Here is an 18,314-nt window from a genome sequence, read left to right on the forward strand (position 1 = left end):
CTCTGGTCCGCCAAAAAACATAGGTCTCGGTTCGCTTCATCGGACCAAACGCGGACCAAATATAGGAAGTCACCTGATAAACTGTGCATCTTGGGTAGAAGGAAGAAAAAAACACAGCGGCTTATTGTTATTATTACCGCGGCGCGCGGCATTCACTGCAAAACAAGCACACTGTAAACATGTATCCTGATAAACTGTGCATCTTGGGTAGAAGGAAGAAAAAAACACTGCAGCTTATTATTATTATTATTATTATTATTATTATTACTACCACGGCGCGCGGCATTCACTGCAAAAATATTATATATATCTATCTATCTATCTACCCAGTACATGAAGGACAAGCCAACAAAACGGGGGATCAAGCTGTTTGTGCTGGCGGACTCCGATAACGGCTACACTCTGAACTTCAGCGTCTACGTCGGCAAAAAAAAAACGCCGACAACTGAACACGGGATGTCCTATGATGCCGTTGTCGATCTCATTCAGGTATAATATTTTTTCTACTAAAACTGTATTGTTTATTTTGCTCTGTAAAGTGTCTTTGAGCATTTGGAAAAGTGCTATACCTAATTGATGTATTATTATTATTATTATTATTCAGCCAGCGTACCTTGGGACTGGATACCACATCTATGTAGACAACTTCTACACCAGTTCCACGCTGTTCATGGACTTGCATGCCATGAAGTTTGGAGCCTGTGGTACGTACAGGGAGAGCCGAATAGGGTGTCCCAGGGTGTGACGTACGTGGGTTGGTCATTATCATTATTACTGTATTTGGAAGACCATGTGAACATTAGATTAGTATCGTTTGTGTGTGTGTGTGTGTGAACATGAGAGCTAATGATATCTCTTCTTCTCTTCCTGTCAGGTGCTGCCCGTCCCTATACTGAAGGGTGCTGATTGCTTAATGAACTACAGCTGATGGCAGTCACATCAGGAAGGGGCGGGTGCACAAGTAGCTGACAGCACACGCACGTCGGGATTCCTGTTGTGTGTCATGTTCCAGTTGACCTCAGTGTATGAGGTTGCCTTTGTTTGCCACTGCGTGGATATAGATATATGTGTGTATGTTCATATAATATGGATATGCAGTTAGCCCTAGTCCATAGACCTGAGGGACTGATGATGGTGCCAGCCTGTTTCTGCACCTTGTGTATGGAACCGTGTGCTCTCTGATGTTCACACGGCCACATAGTACGGTAGCCTCAAGGTTTGTCTATCTGGGTTGAGTTGCCTTATATGTATGTCTTGTATGTCATCCCCTACATTTTCCCCTGTGCACCATGGAGGAGGTTTAAACTCCTACCTCCATTCAATATATAATTTACGATTTGGAAAACGTCTTGTGTTGTGTCTTTTTTTCACCTACACCTGGGACCTTGATTTTGAACATATTTACTGAGAGGGGCTGCTTTTGCTCATGTGCCGCCCTCCAGTTGTTATTATCAGACCTTCGTACATGACACAGGGGCAGACCAAATGCCCTCACCAAGAAGTCGGAGAGAGGCTCCATTAGATGGATCAGAGAGGGGTCCCTGGTCTTCACCAAGTGGATGGACACAAAGGAGGTATGTACTCCTATACTCCTCTACTGTGAGCGATTTGTAGTGTAAAATTTCCCTGTGGATGATTAATTTATTTTCTATTATATTATATCTAGGTGTCTGTGTGCTCCACCATCCACCCAGCGGTCCTTCAACCTACAGACATGGTCCAGAGGAGAGTAAAGGTATATGCTTTATGTATTTTTATACCTGTTTATTATGTATATTTTATAATTTTGTATTATTGCACAATTGAAGCGGGCATGGTCACCCGCATTTCACTGTATGCCTGGTATGTATGTGATGAATAAAACTTTTGAATATCTTGAATCTTGAAGGAGGATGGGCACTGGATGGTCAAGAGGTTTCGTTGCCCCAACCCCATCATTCACTACAACAAGCACATGGGCGGAGTTGACCTTTCAGACCAGCTGATCCAGTACTACTCCACACACCGCAGAACTGCCCGCTGGTACCGGACCATGTTCTTCCACTTTACGGACATCGCAAGCACCAATGCCTACATCCTTCACTGTGAAATCAGTGAGGCAAAACAGGAGGCACACATGACTCACAAAGACTTCATGTGCGAGATGGTGCGTGAGTTGTGTGGCGTGGACTACACACTAGCTCCTCTTGACAGGAAGTCAGAGCATGTCCCTGTTCCCATCACCGCACCTACAGAGGACGTCAGACAGAAAGCCACACAAGGCCGCATGATCTGCCAGCAGTGTCACAGCAGGGGGAAAATGAGCCTGACTCCCTGGAAATGCAAGCGCTGTGATGTAGCCCTCTGTGTCGTCATTGACAGAGACTGTTTCGAAGTGCGGCACAGTTGAGCACATACAGAACAGCACAGTACAGCACAGTACGATGTTGCACACACACACACATATATGTGTGTAGTATATATAGTGTATATATGTATATTGAATATTCCTCTTTACTTTTACTTACTTTTTTTTTAACTTTTTACAAGTATTGTTATTGCACATTACTAGAGTAATTCCATAAAGTTACATTCCATAATGATGCACTTTTTTTTTTTTTTTTTTTTTTACTTGTACTTACTTTTTTACTGACTCTTTCTAAAAAAGCATGATGGTGAGAATTTCCAGTTGAGAATCAAAATTGTGTCTGAGTTTATTACCTGTGTATGGAGAAAATAATTGTTTTTGAATTTAATTCTGTCCTGTTCTCTTTTGTTTATGTAAATATGCTACCTGAGGGTGCATTTCCACTGTTTTATATGCTTGATTGAATATGTTTGCATTGGAGGGCTGACCCATATTAGCCGATTAGTCGACTAATCGGTCGAAAGGAACCGTAGTCGACTGGCCAACCTCTTAGTCGAATATATATAAAATAAATAAATAAAACAATTAAAAATAATTTTGTATTTAAAAATGTTTCTCGTTCTTTCAAAAAGAAAATAGGCCTAGAAGCGTGGCTAACGCTAAAGGCACGCATACCAGAGGCTAACTGCCTACAGAAACAGGCCCAGAGGCACTGAAAGAGGATTTCACCCATCTAATGAACACACTAGACTAGACAAATATCAAGATGTATCCATCAGTGGACCAATTCCATGCTTTTGTAGAGGATAAGAAGCCTTCAGTCGACTCCGTCAGACATCAATGCACCCCCACAGCCCATAAGGAATGATACAAAAATAATAATAAAATAAAAAAATATATATAATTTTTTTAAATATTATATATATATATATATATTTTTTTTTTGGACCAATAGTCGACTAACGGAACATTTTGGCCAATCATAGTCGATCATCCAAATCATTAGTCGGGGACAGCCCTTTCACAGTAAAAAGAACACATTTTCTCAATCCAATTTTGTGTTTTGTGTTGTACATTATGCAGTATACAGTATATATACAGTATTATACAGTATGAAAACTAACTGTCAGGTATGTGAGACTGTGCTGAAGAAAAGGATACCAAACATACCATGATAAAACATTTTAAAATGGGAATTATACAATTTAAATCAAAATTAGCTAAAACATTGAAAATATCCCACAACTCCGAAGAAATGACCATACCAGTCCAATCTTGACTCCTCATTTACATTTACATTTAGTCATTTAGCTGACGCTTTTATCCAAAGCGACTTACAAGTTCAGTACGACAAGTCATCAGGAAGGGTACAACTCTATCAGCTGAGTAACAATGTTCAACAAAGTGTTGAGTGCTACAGTGTAGGTTAGTTTATTAGGACAAGTGCATGACAGTAAGGTTAGTTAGGGTTATAGTTTTATATATATATATATTTTTTTTTCAGATAATGGTTGACAAAGTGCATCTTTAGTCGACGGCGAAAGATTGGACGGGACTCCTCACCATTACCGTAGATTTCCCCCGTCTTTAATACATGTTGTGTTTGCACAGTAGGTGTATATGGTGTGTGTGTTACTAGCTTTGTAAACATAATTTGCATACACTACTATGCACTCAAGACTGTAGCACTCAAGTTCAATGGAGTTTGACGAACAATCTTACTGACCCTTAGCTGCCAGAGTTGTACCGTTCCTGCTGACTTGTCGTACATAACTCGTAAAAGTGTCGTGAAATTACTACATGTAAAATGTAAATGTAAATCAGTGGCAGTGTGCAGCTGAGATATTATATACCTATGAACACAACATGTGTTAAAGACGGGGACAATTTCTAGAGATAAGTCGAAATTAGACTGGTATGGTCCTTTAACATAACCCTAACCCTAACCATAACCATAACCCTAACGCTAGCCCTAACCATAACCCTAACCATAACACTAACCCAAGCCATAACCATAACCCTTAGCCCTAACCATAACCCTAGCCCTAACCATAACACTAAACATAACCCTAGCCCTAACCCTAGCCGTAACATTCACCCTAACCATAACACTAACCCTAAGCATAACCTTAACCCTAAACATAACATTAACCTTAACCCTAACCATAACCCTCACCCTAACCATAACACATACCCTAATCATAACCCTAAAAATAACCATAACCCTAACCCTAACCATAACCCTAGCCCTAACCATAACACTAAACAAAACCTTAACCCTAACCCTAACCCTAACCCTCACCCTAACCATAACCTTAACCCTAAACATAACCTTAACCCTAGCCACTAACCGTAAAGTAGCTCCTTGTGGGGTCCAGCCAATGCCCCCATAAAGATTACAGCAACATATGTCTTGTTTCCATGCCTTGTGGAGACATCCGGGAACACACACTCTCTCAGTGTCTCTCTGGGGTCCGAGGAGTCTCATGTAGACTGGCATTATGCCACACCATCTCTGGAAGTGACCTTACGTGTCAGAGCAATTACTGCAGCCACTCCACCAGGATTATTGTGCGTGTGTGTGTGTGTGTGTGTGTGTGTGTGTGTGTGTGTGTGTGTGTGTGTGTGTGTGTGTGTGTGTGTGTGTGTGTGTGTGTGTGTGTGTGTGTGTGTGTGTGTGTGTGTGTGTGTGTGTGTGTGTGTGTGTGTGTGTACGTGACAGCCTAAGCAGGTTCTCTGAGACCTTCCTTCTCTAGGTCATGTGGCCTGCGGAGACCCTGCAGAGGTCACTGGGATGTGAGCTCCTAATGGGAAACAAGGGACTATGAGAGAGAGAGATAGAGAGAGCGATATAGAGAGAGAGATAGAGAGAGAGAGATATATAGAGATAGATAGATATAAAGAGAGAGATAATATAGCTGTTGAGGGAATTACACTAACTTAATGGCACACATTTTAACAGAAGCCATTACAGTACATTGGATATACGACTCACACTATACACACAAGCAATGTAAATACACATACTGTACTCACACACACACACACACACACACACACACACACACACACACACACACACACACACACACACACACACACACACACACACACACACACACACACACACACACACACACACACACACACACACACACACACACACACACACACACACACACAGAGAGAGAGTCATGTGTTATGCCTTGTGATGACATTTGGTCCCCACAAGGGTAGGAAAACAAGCACACACATTTATGTCAAGTCATGTAGTTTATGATTGCTCTGTGACACGTTGAGCCGTATCAAAGCTGCTGAGAGCCCTATATAAATGCAGAGAGAGAGAGAGAGAGAGAGAGAGAGAGAGATGGATATAGAGATAGAGAGAGAGATAAAGATATATAAAGAGATAGACATGTATGGATAGATATAGGTAAATGGGGATATATAAAGATAGATGTATAGAACAATACATAGATAGAGAGATGGATGGAGATAATGGTAGATATATAGAGATAGGGGGAGATATAGAGGGATATATAGAGTGAGAGAAAGAGAGAGATGTATAGAGATAGAGGGAAAGAAAGGGAAAGGGAGAGAGATAGGGATATATATAGAGATATATAGATGGAATATAGATGTCTCCCTCTCTTCCATAGTATGTAAACATCTCTCCACGTCTATCTGTCTCCTCATCCCTCACCACGTATCTCTCTCTCTCTCATCATCCCTCACCACTTCTCTCTTATCCTCATATATCACTACTTACTTCCTCTCCTCTGCCCCACTAGCACTCACTCGCGCCACCAGCAAGTTCACAGCTAGTTTTGCACACACAAGCATGTGCGCGCACACACACACACACACACACACACACACACACACACACACACACACACACACACACACACACACACACACACACACACACACACACACACACACACACACACACACACACACACACACACACACACACACACACACACACACACACACACACACACACACACACAAGCAAAGCCGCAAGAGAACCGACCCAAGCGTTTTTGTTGTGGACCATAATCCACTTTTCCACTTAGTCCATATATATCCCCCCCCCCCCCACTCCTCTCCCTCTCCTTATATCCCTCGCTCTCTCTCTCCATCTCAATTTCTCATCCATCTCTCTCCTCCTGCGCCACAAAACAATACAAGGGGGCTGATCTGCGTAAGCGCTGACGCAGGTGGAAGCTCAGGCTTTTGGAAGCTCAGTGCCGTTCACTTTTAAGACCCTCCTCTGAGAACGGTCCAAAAAGTAGTTTATTTTTTTTGTTTTTTCTCTTTTTCTAAAGCACAGCAATAAAAAAAAAAACCACAACCGCAAACATCAGAAAAAAAGGCATCAGTCCAAAAACTATTACGTTTTTTACTGAAGATCGATAAGAGCAGGACGTCTGCTTCAGGGGCTCGAGCGCGTTCAGACTTAAAAGTGCAGTTTTACCAACTGTCAAAAGGTCAGGGAGGGTTTTTTATATATTTATTTTAGTTATCTTTGGTTCAGTGGATGCGGCTAATGCACGGCGTCGTGTACCAGGGTTTTTATTTTTTTGGAAGCAGCTTTTTGAATGAAATGAAAAAGAAAATTATCTAAAACGGCAGCACACCAGCGGTCAGACCCAGCCGTACCTCGCTTAGTCATTCAAACACATTTTCCATGGCAACATGAGTTTTTTTAACGACTTTGAAACAACATAACATTTGGGGGTGTTCCCCCCAACACATGATCTTGTATCTCGAGAACCGAAGCACGCAATTGGTTGAGTGTGGTGGCGATCGAAAGGCGGCAAATTAGACTTTCGAACGGTGTATCGGATGATCGGCGAAAAATGCAGCCCCGGGCCGACAGACAAGGGCACAGTAACGCCACGCACGCGCCTCCCGCGCACGGGCATGACGACCTGTATGAGGGCCGTTGGACGTTATGAGGCTAACTTAGTAGTTTGGATTGTTGGACATTAAGTTGTGACCCGCGACAAAGGGTTAACCCTGGCAATACCACACTACACAAGGGTTAACACTTTCACTACCACACTACACAGGGTTAACACTTTCACTACCACACTACACAGGGTTAACACTTTCACTACCACACTACACAGGGTTAACACTTTCACTACCACACTACACAGGGTTAACACTTTCACTACCACACTACACAGGGTTAACACTTTCACTACCACACTACAGACAGTTAACACTTTCACTACCACACTACAGACAGTTAACACTTTCACTACCACACTACACAGGGTTAACACTTTCACTACCACACTACACAGGGTTAACACTTTCACTACCACACTACACAGGGTTAACACTTTCACTACCACACTACAGACGGTTAACACTTTCACTACCACACTACATACAGTTAACACTTTCACTACCACACTACACAGGGTTAACACTTTCACTACCACACTACATACAGTTAACACTTTCACTACCACACTACATACAGTTAACACTTTCACTACCACACTACAGACGGTTAACACTTTCACTACCACACTACATACAGTTAACACTTGCACTACCACACTACATACAGTTTACACTTTCACTACCACACTACAGACAGTTAACACTTTCACTACCACACTACATACAGTTAACACTTTCACTACCACACTACAGACGGTTTACACTTTCACTACCACACTACAGACAGTTAACACGTTCACTACCACACTACATACAGTTAACACTTTCACTACCACACTACAGACAGTTTACACTTTCACTACCACACTACATACAGTTAACAATTTCACTACCACACTACAGACGGTTTACACTTTCACTACCACACTACATACAGTTAACACTTTCACTACCACACTACAGACGGTTAACACTTTCACTACCACACTACAGACAGTTAACACTTTCACTACCACACTACAGACAGTTTACACTTTCACTACCACAGACAGTTAACACTTTCACTACCACACTACATACAGTTAACACTTTCACTACCACACTACAGACAGTTTACACTTTCACTACCACACTACATACAGTTTACACTTTCACTACCACACTACAGACAGTTTACACTTTCACTACCACACTACAGACAGTTTACACTTTCACTACCACACTACAGACAGTTAACACTTTCACTACCACACTACAGACGGTTAACACTTTCACTACCACACTACAGACGGTTTACACTTTCACTACCACACTACATACAGTTAACACTTTCACTACCACACTACAGACAGTTAACACTTTCACTACCACACTACACAGGGTTAACACTTTCACTACCACACTACAGACAGTTTACACTTTCACTACCACACTACAGACAGTTTACACTTTCACTACCACACTACCAGGCCACGTGAGCGGATCGGCGCGGCCGAGAAATCCGCTCTTCGCTCTTTAAAGCTTGGTCCGCTCCGCTAATCGCTCATGTTGACCCCGCCCCCAAGTCGCTCTCCGCTCGCTCCCCACTCACCTTGAATCGAGCGCTCCCCGCTCCCCGCGCCAGATCGCTCGGCAGTTTTTCTTTTTCTTTTTTGGAGCATGGTGTAAATGAGCTCAAACTACAACAGTCTACACCCCCTGGGCCCCTTAACAATTGTTTGTATTGAGCCGCATTGTAATTGTAGCCATTCTGCAATGTTAAATAACGTTGTTTATCCATTCACTAGTTCTATTAAGCGATGATAGGCTAGACGAGCCACAATGCTATGGTCGCTGCCATTAACGTTAGCATGTAAGCTAACGTCAACAACAATGGCGTCGATACTTTTTCTAACAGGAGTGAGTGTGGGCGTCATAGATATCTATGGTGGGCGTCTCTACAGTGACGAAGCCTGAACCCTTCTCATTGGTTGAAAATGGCCTTCATGTTTGTACATCGCCATCTGTTGCTTTGGCATTGTACTGCATGTATATATTACATCAACAGTGTTAAACCACTGTGAGCGGCCTGGAGTGGATTGGAGCGGAGGAGAACTCTCGCTCCGGACGTCGCGCCGACTCATTTTAAAACCCACTCCTCGCTCACGTCAAAACCGCCCGCTCCGCGCCCCGCGCCGCTCACGCTCCGATCCGCTCACATGGCCTGCACACTACATACAGTTAACACTTTCACTACCACACTACAGACAGTTAACACTTTCACTACCACACTACAGACAGTTTACACTTTCACTACCACACTACAGACAGTTAACACTTTCACTACCACACTACATACAGTTAACACTTTCACTACCACACTACAGACAGTTAACACTTTCACTACCACACTACAGACAGTTTACACTTTCACTACCACACTACAGACAGTCAACACTTTCACTACCACACTACATACAGTTAACACTTTCACTACCACACTACAGACAGTTTACACTTTCACTACCACACTACAGACGGTTAACACTTTCACTACCACACTACAGACAGTTAACACTTTCACTACCACACTGCATACAGTTAACCCTTGCACTACCACACTACATGCGGTTAACACTTTCACTACCACACTGCAGCCAGTTAACCCGTTCACTACCACACTACATGCGGTTAACCCTTTCACTACCACACTTCAGATGGTAAACCCTTTCACTGCCACACTACATATGGTAAACCCTTTCACTACCACACTGCAGACAGTTAACCCTTTCACTACCACACTACAGACGGTAAACCCTTTCACCACCACACTACATATGGTAAACCCGCTTTCACTACCACACTGCAGGCAGTTAACTGGCTGCTGTGTGGTAGTGAAATGGTTAATCTGCTGTAGTGTGTTAGTGAAATGGTTTACCATCTGTAGTGTGGCAGTGAAATGGTTAACTGTCTGCAGTGTGGTAGTGAAAGGGTTAAGGCTCGTTCCGACCGCCATCCAGGCGAGTCTAGCAGCACGGCTGCATTAAATTAGTTTCCAATGTAGAATAGTAGTAGTAGTAGTAGCGGGGCAACAGATAGGGAGGTAGAGAAGTCACCTGGTAATCTGGAGGTTCCCGGTTCGATTCCTGCTCCGCCCATACAACGTGTTGATGTGTCCTTGAGCAAGACACTTAACCCCTAATTGCTCTTGATGAGCAGGTTGGCACCTTGCATAGTTGTCTCCGCCATCGGTGTGTGAATGTGTGAGTGAATGGGTAAAAATGTGAGGAACAAATTGTAAAGTGATTTGGATACAAGATGCTTTATAAATACTAATACTATAAATACACTGCACAGAAATTAGGCATTTTCTTTTGAAAGTGGTTACCAATGGTTACAGGCAGCCACACTGGAATAAATAGAACCACACTAAAATGATATGCAGTCTAATCAACGTCTCTATTGTAGATAGCTAATTCACCATGGTACATTTACGTTTAAGTTATGATGAGTAATTTACCCAGTGGCGTCGTTTCAGTAAAAGGCAAGGTATGGGGGGGGGGTTGGGGGGGTTGGTGGATTTTTTTTTGTCAAATCAGTGATGCAATAGCCACTTTTGGTGAGTTGTTTCTATACAATTCAGTTATATGACATTTTAGGTATGACACAGGACTACACAAGCATTTTTATTATATAAATGTGTCAACAGACTAAAGCAGGGAACCACACTATTTTGCATACGAATTATGCAGAATGTAATATCATAACTGTCTATTACTTTTCTTGCAATTGAGCCAATTTTCCTTAGGTACGGTTTTGAGGTGTGTGTTCAACAGAATGTAGTATCAAAAACACATTCACACAAAGTATGGGTTACTGAATGCTGAACTGCACTGTTATAATCACTAAGCCATTGTAAGACCTTACCTGTGTCCCTGTATCACTTGTCTCTGCTGCCCTTTGATTAAAAAACGTCCCTATGTCCATTTTCCTTTTTTTTGGGCATATTTCAGTTAGTCACAGTAAAAGTCACCTAGTAAAAGTGAGATAATTGACAATATCAAAACATGCTAGGGCTGTACTGAATAGTTCGAAGCTTCGTTCATAATGTTGACATTCAAATTCTAAATCAACATAAAACATTTTAATAAATTATTTTGTTTGCCAAGGTATGGCGAGTGCCATACATTGCCATACCAGAACGACACCCCTGAATTTACCATACTAATAATAATAATAATTCATTTAATTTATAGAGCGCTTCTCAGTAACCCGAAGTCGCTGCCATGTAAATTAGTATACATGTTATGTGTCGCCATTGTACCTAAATAATACTTAAATAACAATAATGTGGCATACTGTAATCCAATTTAAACCGTGATACTAATGGTATTACCATAATGTTTCCATTATTTCCATATTTTCCATATATTTCCAATATATTTATTTCCGGCATGAGAGTGATAGCTCAAATACTTGTTGATGTTGGCAGTGGCTCAGTTGACAGTGGATCAGGAGGTAGATCAGACCTTCTGGTAATCAGACGGTTCCCGGTTCGATTCCCACTCATCCCGGCTGCATGTCAAAGTGTCCTTGAGCAAGACACTTAACTCCTAACTGATCGCAATGAGCAGGTTGGCACCTTGCACGGTGTGTGAATGTGTGAGTGAATGGGTAACATGTGCGGAACAAATTGTAAAGCGCTTTGGATAAAAGCTGCTTTATAAATACTAATACTATAAATACACTGCACAGAAAGTAGGCATTTTCTAAAATGTTATATACAGTAAATGCAGTCAATTGACCATTTTACCATTTGTTCATCTTATGGACGTGGATCTTGAAAACAGAGAAAGAAAGAAAGAAAGAAGGAAAGAAAGAAAGAAAGAAAGAAAAAAGAAAAAGAAAAGAAAGAAAGAAAGAAAGAAAGAAAGAAAGAAAGAAAGAAAGAAAGAAAGAAAGAAAGAAAGAAAGAAAGAAAGAAAGAAAGAAAGAAAGAAAGAAAGAACAATAAACTGCAAGCAGAAGGGGAGGATAACTGACTGAAATAGCCGGCCAATAGGAGGCTAGACACGGTCAACATCCCGTCAGACGTGGGACTTCCAGGAAAATTTGATTTTAAATCATTAGACTATTTTAATAAAAACCTAAGCCAGGTGCTTTTTTTGTGAGGATATTAGCAAACACAACACAACACAACTAGTGGTGGGACTCGATTAAAAATGTTAATCGAATTAATTCAATACTTTATAGTTAATTAATCGATAAAGTCCCAGCCCTAAACACAACACAACACCAGAGGCCACCAGCCCTCCAGCGCTGAACATATGAAAGCACCGGTGGTAATAGTCCCCCCCAGCGGCACCTGGTTCAGCTGCTCCTGCTCGGCGACGCCCTGCAGCACACGCCGGTACTTCCTCTCACGGTACTTCCTGCGGAGGAAGGTGGCCCGCCGCTCTGCCGACGCCCCCGCGTGAAGCTCCTCCTCCAGGGGGAGAGCGGCGGCCCAGAAGCTGTTGGCGTTCTTGTTGCCGACCTCCAGGAAGAGCTGTGGGTCATTGAGACGAGATGTTCACAACATGCCACAACAATGTGGAATGCCCTACCCACAGCCGTAAAATAATGTGAATCCCTACCCACCTTCAAAACCGCTCTCTGAGAGCACCCGCCCACCCACTCAACCGCCTCCAATGTACAGTGTCTTCCCCCTCTAATGTATATATTTTCTTTTGGGATCTCTGTCTCTTAAACAGTATTGTATATTTGTATGTCGTGTATGTCATAAATGTCATGATTCATTGAAAATGGGGGATCCTGATGTAAACGAGACGAAAGTATTTCTCTGGTCTGCATCCCCTTAACAATTGTGTGTATTGAGCCATACTGTATTGTACCCATTCTGCTATCTGTTAATACAGTTTTCAATCAATCAATCAGGTGTTCAGATGATCATCTATTTCAATCACAAACACCATAGGGCTGGTTGTGAGCTTGGTGTCCTTGGTAGGAGTTCACAAAAACAGTGTATGGCCTCACAAAATCAGAGCCCCATTAATTGTATGTGGAGCGCATTATATACGTATTATTACATGGCGTTTTAACATTCGATTGTGATTGGTCAATAGCGCTCGGTTGCCCATAGCAGCGGTCCATTATTACTCGATAACGGACTAGGGGCAACCGAGCAATAATGACCGCTGTTCGCAGCTGGAGCAATCAAGCCCACTGACACACACTGCATCAGTGCAATCAGACACACCTGCCGGCGATAATAATAATAACTTTATTTGGGCTGACAGAGCCACATAACAACTGCGTCTGCATTTGATCTCGTCTTGTCGATGGTGTAAAATGAATTAGGTATATTGTTAGTAAGTTAGCCATGTAATAAGCGGGATAATGTATAGCCTATGCAAGGTCATTGTCGCAAAATAATTGACCTTCACTCGGCGAGGCGCCTCGGTATTCTAAACTCTGTGTCGGTCAATTATTTTGCGACACATTATCCCGTACTTATATTATACATACAACAGATATATATTATATACGTATTACAGTACAACATATAATACTCAGTATTATATACATCAGACAGTACTATGTGATGTATACAATAGGTAATACTCTAATCTGTGTTTTACAGTATACAACATATAGTACTCTGTATCATATACAACATATAATACTATACTATGTGATGTAGACAACAGATAGTAATCTACCCTGTGATATATACAACATAGAATACTATGTATTATATACAACATATACAGTAGTACTCTGTATTATATACAACAGGCAATTGATTGATTGATTGAAAACTTTATTAACAGATTGCAGAATGGGTACAATACAGTACAGCTCAATACACACAATTGTTAAGGGGATGCAGACCAGAGAAAGACTTTCGTCTTGTTTACATCAGTGTCCCCCATTTTCAATTCATCATTTTGCAATAAGATCCAACAAAAATTTACTGAGACACTGCTTCTTTCTCAGAGCTGTGGCCTCCATTACAACCATCCCTACCCAACACACAACACATTACACACACACACATTACACACACACACACACACACACACACACACACACACACACACACACACACACACACACACACACACACACACACACACACACACACACACACACACACACACACACACACACACACACACACACACACACACACACACACACACACACTCTACCCTCAAGCGATTGCTACCACAGACACACACAGATGGAGCATATATTCATAAATATTTATAACATTCAACATATGTAAATGTGTAAATTTTATTTAACTAGTGCCTTCTATGTTTTTCATATTCTATCGTTCGTTCAATCATTGTCTGGTACTTTATTTGTTTCATGTTACCTACATTGGGAGAAAGAAGACAATGTCAAATGTCACTGTACGCAAGAATAATGACAATAAATACCATTCCTTCATTCAGTAATAAATATAATATATATATAATAACGGCTGTCACATCGGCACCTCAAACTTCGATGACCTGAGGGAGTTTCAAACCCGGGTCTCCCACGCCGCGGGCAACAGCACAGACCGCTATACCAAGAGGTGAATTCACTGCTTTGTAACGTGTCTGTGTCTTTTGAGGATGGGAGTGAGTTTAACCCATAGCACCGCTACTCACCCCAGTCACTTCACAACATCTGAAGTCCTTTGTGACTGCACTTCTCGGTACCATCTGTTACACTCACCCTCCTTAAACTCACTCCACTCCACCCAAGGCATCCGGGTCGCCTGAATGCCTTCTACAACATAACTGCATTTCCGCGTCTCTGATTGGCCAGGTCATTTCTGGTCATGTGGCATGTACGCCCAATCGTGGGACCGCAAGTTTCTACAATGGTTAAGCTTAGGCGCTCTTTCGAAGTAGGTTAAGGTTAGAGTTTGTCTTAGAGCATGGCGATAGAACGCCTGCCCTGATTCCGACGGTTAAGCTTAGACACTCTTTCGAAGTTGGTTAAGGTTAGAGTTTGTCTTAGAGCATGGCGATAGAACGCCAGGTAGTTTGCAGGCTGTTAAACCCGGAAATAGGCGCATAACTTGCTGTCCCACGATTGGCGCACATGTCACATGACCTGGCCAATCAGAGCGCAAAAATCGAACGCGTAAATGCAGTTCCGTCGTCGAAGGCATACACGCATCCGGGTCACGGCACCATTGTAACGGTTGTCACATTGTCACCTCAAACTTCGATGCCCCGAGGGAGTTTCGAACCCGGGTCTCCCACGCCGCAGGCAACAACACGGAGTGCTATACCAAGAAGTGAGTTAAACCGTTACATATACACAACACTATATATATATAACATACAACACCACTGTACCTCCACCAGCTCATTGCTCCAGATGCTGCTGTCCAGCTTCAGACTCCTCACTTTGGAGACACTGGGACCCAGATAACGGTGCTGCCCTGCAGGAGAGACACACACACACACACACGCGCACACACACACACACACACACACACACACACACACACACACACACACACACACACACACACACACACACACACACACACACACACACACACACACACACACACACACACACACACACACACACACACACACACACACACACACACACACACACACACACACACACACACACACACACACACACACACACACACACACGCAATCTTAGTGAGGGGATAAGTAATAAACATACAGATACAATATAGAGAATCAGAGCATGACTGGGAGCTCTCTCTCCATATATATCTCTATTTATCTCGCTCTCCCTCCATCTATCTCTCTCCATATCCCTCCCTCTATATCTCCCTATCCCACTCCCTCTCCCACTCTCTATATCCCTATCCCGCTCTCTCTCCCTCTACATCTGTCTCTCTATTTCCCTATCTCTCTATCTCCCTCTCCCTCTCCATCTATATCTCTATCTCCATCTCACTCTCCCTCTCTTTCCATCTCTCTCTCTCCATCTCTCTCACTCACAACAGACACATTCTGTCCCTCCAGCTTCTCCTAATTGGAAATGAAAGCACTGAATGAGGGCCATTAATTGCTAATGAATCATGAGTAATTCATTGTGTTTGCTGGTTTATTTGGGTGAGCGGGAGGCTTCTGGGGTTGTGTATAGCCAGCGAGGGATCATGAATGCATAAAACATCAGATCAATTAATGCGCCGAGCGTAAACGCAAATCATCGTCTGATGTGTAACTCCTGGAGATAATCGGATACGATTTTGCGTGAAGTCGAAACTGTTTTCTGGTGCGGACTGGAATATCATTAACCTGTTAAGCTGCAGCCATATTTTCAGAAAATCGGCCTAAAAGCACATGCCCAAGTAAATGGAAGATTGCTCGACTTCTACAAGGTCGATTTGCATGTTATTGGTATCTAGGGATATCTATGAACCTCTGTCCAATGGCAGTGTTGAATCTGGATTTAGTCATTTCCTCGTATGACTACTCAACTTTTTCCGATGCAATGCACAAATAATTCACATTATTCAGAGAAACTTATATTTTTACACTTCAACATTTGTAAACAAACTGAAAATATACACGTTGGCTGCTTTTTCGATAGGGTTAGGGTATTTACTTGTGGCTACATTTGAAAAAGAAACACAACATTAATTAATATGGTCTGTATTGATCGATTTATGACGAGGACAGCAGGGTCCACCAACAGGTTAAGAGTACTTCTTCAGAATACTGGCTACAGCATGGATGTACTCTGGTAACATCAACTCACGAATCAGTAACACAAATTCGAATTTCAGTGAACAAAAATTCAAAAAAGTCTAAGCTATTTTCAAAGTTTTGGCAACTTTTTTTTGTTTACCCTGGTATGGTATCATTTGGTATAATTTTTTTCAGCACAGTCTCACATATATGACCTGACCGTTTTATAATAATAATAATAATAATAATAATAATAATAATAATAATAATAATAATAATAATAATAATAATAATAATAATAATAATAATAATTATTATTATTATTATTATTATTATTATTATTATTATTATTATTATTATTATTATTATTATTATTATTAGTATACACATATTATATATACATACATACATATACATATGAATATCATTTTGTTTTTTATTGCCCTTTGTACACCACTTTGAGGAGGGCTTTATTTGAAAAAATTCAAATTGTAAACCCAGATTTGTTTTGGCAGTCTGAGAGCTGTATGTTGAGTGAGTTGTTTTTTTGTGGAGGACATCTTCGGTTTTGCAGGATTTTTGGAGAAGGCATGGCACCTGAGACAAAACACACTGTATCCTATATAATTGTATTTGAATTCACCTTGTTTTTCTGTTTATTTACATTGAGTACAGCTTGTGTTATATTACGTTTTATTGTATTTTCTTGTATTTTTCTTTTTTTTATGGCCATCTTGGTCTATGTCATTTGTTAAGTAATTGGTAAAGTATATTATTATATACTTATTGTTATGTGTCTTGTAAGCCCATATGGGCTGGGCATACATCTGTATGTAAGACACAAAAATAAAAAATATCAAATCAAATCAAATCAAATCAAAAGTACAATAATAATTGTATAATAGTATAACAATTATTATTATTTATATATTTTTTTCAAATTCGAATTTCTCCCTTCAAGTTCGAATCTCGTGTTTTTTATGTAAATTCGAAAGAGAAAGGGGAGAGAGAGAGAAAGAGAAAGAGAGAGAGAGGGATCATGTGACACGTCGTAAATGGCTCGATCTAATTCCGGTTCGATCCAAGCCACCTCCATCCAAACCAACAAACAAAAAAGGACATTCCCATTTTCCACAAGTCTCTCAAAAGCACCGCAGCCCCCCCACCCCCCAGCCCCCCACACCCCCAGCTTTCACCCCAATTAAAAACTTTCCCGGCGACTTCGGTGACAGTATGGATCACCTCTCCAACCCCCCTCCCTTCTGTGGCATTTCACTGCCGAGACTCCGCGGGAGGGGAAGGGAAGTGTGGGGGGGGGGGGTAAAACATAGAGACGCTGTCTTTTTTTCACGCTGCCATGGCAACCGTCGCCG

At 41.7% G+C, this 18,314-nt stretch overlaps 1 protein-coding gene across 1 annotated transcript in view; it reads right to left on the bottom strand.

Moving 5' to 3' along the window:
* Positions 1–18,314, bottom strand: part of arap2 (ArfGAP with RhoGAP domain, ankyrin repeat and PH domain 2) — a gene marked incomplete at its 3' end in the record, with an annotated part of 497,512 nt that overhangs the window by 236,123 nt on the left and 243,075 nt on the right. The window contains 2 exon segments of the mRNA XM_084312192.1: positions 12,618–12,800; positions 15,616–15,701. Of these exon segments, the coding sequence (XP_084168318.1) occupies positions 12,618–12,800; positions 15,616–15,701 (269 nt within the window).

Source organism: Notolepis coatsorum, assembly GCF_963971535.1.
Source record: "Notolepis coatsorum genome assembly, chromosome: 4".
Lineage (NCBI taxonomy): Eukaryota > Metazoa > Chordata > Actinopteri > Aulopiformes > Paralepididae > Notolepis > Notolepis coatsorum.